Source organism: Carya illinoinensis, chromosome 1 (genome assembly GCF_018687715.1).
Source record: "Carya illinoinensis cultivar Pawnee chromosome 1, C.illinoinensisPawnee_v1, whole genome shotgun sequence".
Classification (NCBI taxonomy): Eukaryota; Viridiplantae; Streptophyta; class Magnoliopsida; order Fagales; family Juglandaceae; genus Carya; species Carya illinoinensis.
Genome location: NC_056752.1, coordinates 43,673,216 through 43,683,279, shown reverse-complemented (window position 1 = coordinate 43,683,279; position 10,064 = coordinate 43,673,216). Strand labels below are relative to the sequence as shown.

At 30.9% G+C, this 10,064-nt stretch overlaps 1 protein-coding gene across 2 annotated transcripts; it reads right to left on the bottom strand.

Moving 5' to 3' along the window:
• Positions 1–1,642: 1,642 nt before the first annotated feature.
• LOC122276263 (ribosomal RNA-processing protein 14-C-like) lies at positions 1,643–4,048 on the bottom strand. Of its 2 annotated transcripts, XM_043085856.1 has the most exons (3): positions 3,887–4,038; positions 3,166–3,432; positions 1,643–3,032 (listed from the first exon to the last, which is right to left on the bottom strand). In XM_043085856.1, exons 2-3 carry the CDS (start codon positions 3,205–3,207, stop codon positions 1,983–1,985), a joined length of 1,092 nt encoding a protein of 363 aa, XP_042941790.1. In that variant the 5' UTR covers positions 3,208–3,432; positions 3,887–4,038; the 3' UTR covers positions 1,643–1,982. The 2 variants fall into 2 exon arrangements, with proteins under 2 accessions (XP_042941790.1, XP_042941798.1); XM_043085864.1 differs by lacking the exon at positions 3,166–3,432 and having other exon boundaries at positions 3,887–4,048.
• Positions 4,049–10,064: the final 6,016 nt, after the last annotated feature.

The following is a 10,064-nucleotide window of genomic DNA, read 5'->3' as shown; positions in this document are numbered from 1 at the left end:
TTTACTGGTTCATTTTAGTGTGTGTGTATATATATAATGTATCATGTTTAATATTACAACAGCAATATTTACTGGTTGCTCTATAAACCGGTCATTTTTTGTGGGGGAGGGAGCTAGCCTAGATGAATTAAACGTCGACAATCGCGCCCGGATTTAGGCAAATGCATGGGGAAAAAAAGATTCTGCTCTATTTACAGCTTACGGCATACACGAGATCAAATGCATTAATAACCAAACCCGAAACGCTTCTGGCTCTTAACTATGGTTATTATCATGATCATTTTCTCTTGGCCATTGAGTATATTATATATACCAGTAACTTCGTCATTTTCTTTTTGACTCCAGGGCTGCGATATATCGAATTTTTAATAGAATATTAGTGCTCTTTCAATCAAAAAAGAGATTTTAGTTTTTTACACTTTATGATTTGATTTGATAAGATCATATATTATACTTTTTGAGTGCCTGGCTGGCTACCTCAAAGATCATTAATATATAATAGATCGAAAATATCTGTTTTATAATATATATATATATATATATATATATATATATATATATATATATAACTCGCACCCATGGAATATATGCATTAAGATTAGAAAAATGCTAAATTTCCTTGAGAAAAATTTAAAAAAAATTTATTTTTTAACGTATCAATAACTGATTTAAATCATGAAATTGAAAATTAAAGAAAATTAGCATGTAGCTCTAGCTTTTTTTTTTTTTTTTGCTATATATAAATTAGTTTATAAAAATGCTATTGATTTAAAGCAAAGATTAGAAAATGATTATATTTTTAATAGCATGCATTTTGGCCAAGTGTACGCCAGGTTTAGCCGCAGGGTTTTGCCCGACGAGAAGGAAGGAAATCAGTGTGATGCTTCAAATGCCAACGATAATGGCCGATAATATTTAATACTTGGGATAATACGTGTTGATTCAGTACTACGATATATAGAAGTTACTCAAAAATCAAGAGAATCGTACTCGTATTTGAGTTCGATTGTTACGTCTTAACAAGTTTAACGGGTCTTTTAGACACTAATTGAAAGATACTGATTGGGTAGACACGTGATAGAAGTGCACAAGGGAAAGAAGTATCGAATAGACACGTGTAACTCAACATGCAAATATGTTTATTGTTATTTGCTGTTTTATCCAACAAACCTCCAATTGACACAATAGTAGGTGAGATTGGTGGCACTAAAGTATATGTTTTTGTGTTAACTACGTAGTTCTATCTTAACCATCAGCAATGGGCATTACAGACGAACTAGAAATAGGAAGCATTCTTTATACATCCATGACTAACAACCCAACTTTTAAGAGGTCCATCGACAACAAAAGCATATGCCTAGACTTACCAATTTGAGAATGGTATGTGTACCAGTACCAAATATCGCATTGATTCTATCCTAGTAAATATAATCAGCCTATTGAAGCCGAGTAAAAAGCAAACTTCCGGCCACAAGGATTTCTCACCCTGGCATTGTGAATTGACGAGGAAAACACAAGGCTAGTGGTACATACGAAGATTTAACATAACTTCAGCTGATATGGCAATGCCAATCCAACAATTCCAATAGTTTAAAATTGTACCAACATCCTGCTTGATTGCTCTTAAGATTTGAGCATGGTATGGTGAAGCATCAAAGATCAATTTCATTAGTTAGAAGCATTGAAACCTCAATTAACATACAGAGTTGATATTCAAACAAGAAAACTTCCTTCGTGCTAAAAAAAACACCATTTGACATCAGCCACAAACATATAAAAGTGGATTCTTCAACAGCACTGATCTACTAGTAGTTAAACAGAGAAATAGGAAGAGAAGAAGAGGGGGGGGGGTTCTATGTAACAGAATCCCCGAAATAAGATTTTCCCTGAATTTTGATGTCCTGTTTATGGCAATTGATTTAAGAGTAAAGGGAAAAAGGCACTATAAGAGGCAGAAACTCATAAACTTCAGGAGGACGAACTTAACCTGAACCTTCATTTATAAAACCTTCCTTTCGACCTTCAAATCCAGGACGCATTAGCTTTTTCTCTCTCTTTGCAATTCGACGCTTTTTCTTCTCGTGAATCTTCTGTGCTATATTTTCTGACCTCTTTTGCTGTTTATCTGCTTTCATCTTCCGTGTGGTCTGCACCCTCTCCGTCCATTTCTCAGCATTCTTCTGATGCCTCTTCTTCTCCTTTTGTATACTCCTTTTCAACAGACTTGGATCATCATGAACTTTAATCCCAGCTGCTCTACTCGTTGCCGCTTTCCACGAATGCTTCTTTGAGATAACCAGACCTTTCTCAGGATCTTCCCTCGCTTCTTTCATTTTCTTTGCCCTTTCAAGCTCCTTCATCTTTGAAAGTTTCCTCTTCTTCTTCTTTCCATGCTCTTCCTCATCCCCAAGTTTGACATGAGTAAATGCAAGTTCCTTTGAAGCCTCTGCTATATCCTTACCAATTTGATCTGCAGAACTACTAGCTGTTGGTTTCTTTTCGTCATTGTCTCTCTTGCATTTCTTCTGCTGAATTCCTTTTCTGTATTCTCTCTCATTCCTTTTCTTTGCTCTGTTGGAATCTTCGGAATTCCTATTTGCTCTAGACTGTTCAATTTTTAGATGCAGCCGTTGCCGAAGTTCCTCTAATGTCACCTGCCGATTATTATCTTCACCTTCAATGCCAGAAAGAATAGGCTTGATTTCTATTTCCTCATCATCACTATCATTCAATTGTTCTTTCTCCAAACTTTGCTTTAGCAAATCAAGGGTTGTTGCAGAAGACTTTTCTGGATCCAAACGATCTCTTCGAGCTTTTTTAATGTTCTCCCTTGATTCCTTCTTTGCCAAAGCCTTTTCGGCCTTGCTGAGGCCCTGAAACCATGGCTTATCCTTATCATCATTGGGCAGATAGAACTTTGCGGGGATTAACTCAACTAACTTGTCAAAGAACAGAGAATGATGATGAATGATAGACTTCAAATCGGTATCAGGTTTAAAATCGGTTATCAACTTTTGCCTTTTTTTCTTCATCTGCAAGGTGATGAAAATGAAGCAAGAACTAATGAGAGAGAGAGAGAGAGAGAGAGAGAGAGAGAGAGAGAGAGAGAGAGAGAGAGAGAGAGAGAGAGAGAGAGAGAGAGAGAGAGAGAGAGAGAGAGTCAACCATTGCATATTGCAAATCTATGTATTTGTTCGAATTTTCCATTACATAAATTTCCTTTCTCTATTTCTGTTATCGAGAAGGAAAACCACAGAAGATCGTAAGCTTAATGACCTCATTCAGTTAAGAATGCTAAATTGCAGACAAGATGCTCTTCGCGCAACAAAGTTTATCCCCTTGAAAATACTTGAGCTTTTTTCAGGTACCAGCGTACATTTCCATTTAGTTCTCTTTGAAAGAAAGACATCAGTGAAATTTTGCTTTTTCCCCCTAAACGAGCAAGATGTTTAGAAATGGCTACAAATCAAAGAAACAACATAAACCCTAACACTCCCTTTGGTTAGTTACCCATAAAAAGAAAACACTAAGTTTGGGTTTTAAGAAACTGGAGAAAAATGAAGTAAAAATGTCAAATTGAAATGTACCACATATCCTGTAATAGTTTCTAACAAAAAACATATTTAAAGAAAAGGAAAATAGAAAAAGAGGCAGCATAGGGATTTATGTTTCTCAACTACCAAACAAATCGAAACAATATCGTTAAATTTTCTCGCTTACAATTTCACAGCAACCATTTTGGTTCGGGGGTAGAATCTGAAAGTATAAGTTGATGTTTATTTCGATGTTTTCCCAAGAGAGAAAATCACAAATCATAAACCCCAAAACCCCCAAAAATTTCTGGGAAAGCAATTATCTTCAGGAAAAAGAAAGAAAGAAAAAATACCTTCGGTATCAATCGGTTTAACAGCAGGGAAAAGAGCCGAATACGTTGGCCTCTGGGTTGGGGGCTCAGGGGAGAGACAGCGCGAGGAAGAGAGGCGCGGCCGATAGATGTCGTTGGAGGTTTGGAACAAAAACCTTTGGAAGTACGATGGTGGAACGGGTTGGTACTGGCGGGTCGTTAAATTGGGTTGCACACTAAAGCCCGTTGGGTCCTCTTCAACGTAGAATCTAATGATCTTTGCGCTTTGGGCCGAAAGAATTAAAGCCCAATCATCTCCAAAACCTTTTTCACATTTTCTTTTTCGAATAATATTATATACAGTTATTTTTACATACTTTTTATACATTTAACTAATGTAATTGGTTACATAAATCTTTTTTAAATACTCAATCATCACATGAGTGGAGTACGTAAAACAGTATTAAAAAATAATTGCACATACAATTTTTCTTTTAATACATACAAAATTCATTTTAAATATAGGTAGAACGCAAATATTCACTCATATGAATGCATTAATTACTTAAAATTATGTTATATATGATCCTCTTTTTAAGATCCAAAATTTATAAAATCTCTTTCGGATATATTTTTTGAAAAATTTTAACAGACGATTCTGTTATATTTATCAATATCTGCAAAATTACATGTAAATAGCACTATATATATATATATATAAAGGAAATAATCAACTCTTGCTGGATAAAGAAATTATGTGACCTCTAGTATGCATGTTAATTGACCAATTATGAGACAAATTAAAAGGAATTAAAGCTCAGAAAATAAACTTAAAATAGAATATGAGATCAGAAGGCTACATGAAAATCGTTGATCATCAATTACTATTGCTTAAAAAAATACACAACATTTAGTGCGCTGAAGAAACATTATTATAAACAATTCAGATGGTGCTTCGAAGACATCTACCTTTTAATGAGTGGCTCTACAGCCAAGTGTATTTTATCTATTTTATTTTTTTGCATATTTTTTTCATGCATATTTTTAGCATCTTTAAATATTTAAAAAAAAATCAACACATTATTAAAAAAATATTTCTTTAATTATTAAGTAAAAAAAAATATCGAAACACACTATCAAGAACTAACTATCGGTGAGTTTAACATTTCTGCCTTTTAATTATTATCATTAGAGACAAAAATCAAATGTTTATAAGATCAAAGATATCTGTAGGGTTGAGAATCGGACGGTCTCGACCGTCCGGCCACTTTTGGACTGGACCAGATTGGAATTATTTTTCAAGGGACTGAAGGGTTTCGGTCCGGTCCAGGTCCAGGGGTTTTTCACCCCAGACCGAACCGGACCGAATAGAAATAAAAAAATTATTATTTATATATATTATTTATATAATAGTTGTATATAATTAATTATATAATTATATATGGTATAAAAAATATTAATAGTCTAATATAGACTATAGTTATATTTATACTAATATATAGTTATACTAAATCACTATAACTAATACTTCAACAATAGCTATAGTGACATATACTAATAGTCTACTATTAATACTAATATACTATTATATAGTTATACTAATCATAATAAGTTAATAATTAAATCACTAGAAATATAACTATATATATTTAGAATGAATGTATTATTATATTTTTTAATATATAATTATAATATGTAGTACTAGTATATATTAATATATTATAAGAGTTATAGTATAAATATAATATATAAATTATAATATACTAAATCACCATAACAGTATAACTAATACTAATATATAGTTATACCAATAGTCTACTATTATATAGTTCTACTAATCACTATAATTAAAACTAATATATAGCTATACAATATACTTATATAGTTGTACTAATATTATTAGTCTATTATATAGTCTACGACTCTCAATTCTAATATAGGCTATATAGTTATAACTAATACTAATATTTATATTAATACTAATAATGTAAAATATAGTTATACTAACTAACTGATTCAACATAACTAATCTTACTAATATAATATAGCCAAATTGAATTACTAATAGTCTAATATTAATACAATTAAATAGTTATACTAATCATGAATTCATAATAACTAAATCATTATAAGTCTATAACTATATATATATTTCGTATCAATGTATTACAATATTCTTTAATGTATAGCTATTAACTATAATATATAGTAATAGTATAACCGATCAAAAAAATATATATAGTACTAGTATATATATTAATGTATTAACATATTATAAAAGTTATGGTATAAATTATAATATATCGTATATTTGTAAATTTATAATAGTATTGGTATAGTTAGCTTAATATGTAATATGTTAGTATTAAATCACTATAACTATATAGGGTTTTAGTAATAAGAGTATTACTATTATTACTATTATTTAATATAGTATTACATATAGTATTACTATTATTACATATAGTTATTAGTTATAGTATTAGTACTAGTATAGTTATTAGTACTAATAGTATTAGTTATTAGTATTACATATAGTTACATATATAGTTATCACTATTACTATTATTACATATAGTTATTAGTTATAGTATTATTACTAATAGACTAATAGTATTAGCGTATTACTAATATATATAATAGTATACTATATGTATATATATATATATATTAAATATATCACAATATAATTACATAAGTATTAAACAAAATGTCATTGAATTAAAAAAAAAAATCAACAGTGGACCAAATGGACCGACTGGATCGGACCGGTCCACAAAACCTCCCCGGATCGGATCAGACCAGACCGAACTCACTCCTAAATATCTGTAAGCTGTGTCGATATATAGTCAACTTGAATGTCTAATCAAGATTTAATTAATTAACAAACTATTTTGCACTAAGCTATATATTGATCACATGAAGCCATCAATATTTTCATGTTTTATTGGTAAATAAGAATTTTTTTTAATTTTTTAATTTTTTTTATCACAAGAATAGTCATCAAAAGTCTAATTGCCAAATGAGAGATATGGCAGCTCAACTTAAATTCCTAAAGATGCGATCACAAGTGGAGGCTGTTAGGATTTTTAAATTATTTTTAAAAACTAGTTTTGTTTTAGACTTTGAAAATGTATTTTTTATTCCTAATTTTTTTAGAAATTTGGTTTCAGTTTTAGAGTTGATTGAGATTGACTTTGAGTTTCGATTTGTTAATTCTACTTTCAGCATTTTTAAAAATAATGTTTACAATGGTGATGGAATAAAAGTTTATGGTTTATTTGAATTTGAGTTAGATTCCAATTTTGAGAATACTTATTTATCCTTGCATACTATGTTAGTATTAAACGGAGCATCATAAATGAGAACTCATGCATATATGTTGTGGCATGAGACATATCTCCATAGAGAGAATTAAAAGGTTGGGGAATGATGGAATCTTACAAACTCTTGATTTTACTAGCTTTAGGACTTATGTGGACAACATAAAGGAAGTAGACCAACAAGAACATTAAATGTGCCACAAGAAGTTAAGAGTATTTTAGAAATCTTACACACTGATATTTGTAGACATTTTCCTACTCCCTGCCTATATGGTCAAATATATTTTATCTCATTTATTGATGACCATATAAGGTATATGTACCTCTACCTTCTAAATGAAAGGCTGAGGCATTAGATGCTTTTAAAACCTATAAAGTTGAAGTAGAGAAACAAAAGGAAAATAAAATCAAGATCATAAGATCTGATAGGGGATGTTGCCCAGATGACTCACACAAGAGGGAGGGTGAATTGAGTTGTATTAAAAAAATAACAATTATAAATCAAATATACAATATAAAATATAAACAAAATACGAAATAGTAATAAATATAAAGAATAAGGGTAAGAGAGAAGCAAACTCAGTATGTTAACGAGATTTGGCCCCACTGCCTACGTCCTTGCTTCAAGCTACCTCTTGAGAATTCTCAAATTTACTATTCAACCTCCTTCAGGTAGAGATAGAAACCTATTACACATTTGAACAACAATGTTACTAAGGATCCGTGTAGAATACCCTCTACACTTGCAATCACCTTGCACGTGATGATTCAACTATTCCTTGTGTAGAATACTTTCTACATGCACAAGAGTTATACACACTCTTTTACTGATACAAGAGCTGATAGTGGGTAGGTTATCAAACAACACTCCTCAATGAGTGAAATAAGAACAATACAGTGCAAATTATATCTCTCAAAATGAATAAGGATTAAGGTTCAATACTTAGAGAAGAGAGAATGAAAGTTTTGAATGAATGTTGTATGCTCTTGGTGTTGTAAATGTGAAGCTCTCAAATGATCTATTTATAGGCATATGAGACTTCATATTCAAATTTAAAAAGATTCACATGTCAAAAATAATATCATTCACTTTTTCAAAAAATTCAAATAAAATGTTATTCTTTTTCAATTGTCAAAGACAACATCATTCATTTTTCAAAAATTTCAAACCTAATCTTTTTACTTTTTGCATATGACAAAAGGGAGTACACTTTACTTTTCAATTTTTTCAAATCTAATATTTTTACTTTTTGCATATGACAAAAGAAGCACACTTTATTTTTCAAAATTTTCAAATAAAAACATCTACCTTTTGCATAAGTCAAAAAAAGCATCAATCACTTTTGAAAATATTCAAACATGCACATGTGAAAAATGACAATCAATCATCTTTAATAGTTTCAAAGTTCAAACCTTTAATCATGTAATGCACATGTGAAAGATGACAATCAATCATATTTCATAATTTTCAAATTTAATTTTCAAAATATTCATGCACATATTGAAAATGTATTTTAATGATTTATGATAAAATATTAATTTTAAGCCTTAATCTTAATTTCGAATTTTTAAGAGATTTACAACATTACTCTATGAGTTTAATGTGAACTTATTCCATTCTTACTCATGCTTGTTTCCTTGATGTGCTTGACTCCATTATGTAGATAACTTGAGTTTAAAACTCCTTTATTTTTTGAATTCATTTGTTATTATTAAAATTCATGTGTAGATATATAATTACACAAAACCTGAAACTTTGGGTTCAATAAGGGAGGTGAGTATTATGGCAGGTACACAGAAAATGGACAAATGATGGATCCACTTGAAAAATTCCTCAAAGTAGAGGAAATTATTGCATAATACACAATGCTCGGTACACCGCAACAAAACAGTGTAGCTGAAAGGAGGAATCGCACATTTATGGACATGGTAAGAAGCATGATTAGTAATTCTGAATTGCCAATATTCTTATGGAGTGAAGCCTTGAAAACCGTTGTGTATATCTTGAACAAAATTCCATCCAAGGCTATCTCTAAGACACCTTTTGAATTCTGGATTGGATGAAAATCAAGTTTGAGTCATTTACACGTATATGGTTGTCCTATTAAAGTGAATATTTATAACTCTCACATAAAGAAATTGGACCCAAAAATAATAAGTGATTTTTTCATTGGCTATCCGATATACTCCAAAGGTTTCAAGTTTTATTGTCCTTTAAATAGTCCTAGAATTATTGAGAGCAGAAATGCGAAATTTCTTAAGGATGATGAACTTAGTAAGAGTGCTTATCCTTGTAAGTTGCAATTTGAGGAAGCACAAGAACAAACTAAAACTTATTCATATGAAGGACGTATGATTATGTTAAGAGAAGATCAAATGATTACTTTGAATAACAATCATTTCAAGAACAGTCTACTCATGAAGAATGGGTTCAAGCAAAACCTACTCCTAGTTTACAAACTACAGAGGAGGTACTATTATGGAGATCCTCAAGAGTAAGTAGCCAACAATTTCTAATAACCATATGGTTTACCTTCAAGAATCTGATTTTGATGTTGGACCTAAGGAGGATCCAAGCTCATTTTCAGAGACCATGAGTGGAGATAATTCCATATCTTAGTGTAATGTCATGAAAGATGAGATGGAATCCATGGCTAAAAATCAAGTCTGGGATCTCAGTGACTTACCTAATGGAGCAGCATCCATTAACTGCAAATGAGTTTATAAAACCAAAAGGGATGCTTATGGTAATGTTGAACGACGTAAAGTCAGACTTGTATTTAAAAGATTTACTCAAAAGGAAGGCATTGACTACCATGAAGCATTCTCTCCAGTTTCTTATAGTCATGGCATTAGTAACTCATTTTGATCTAGAGTTACATCAAATATATGTGAAA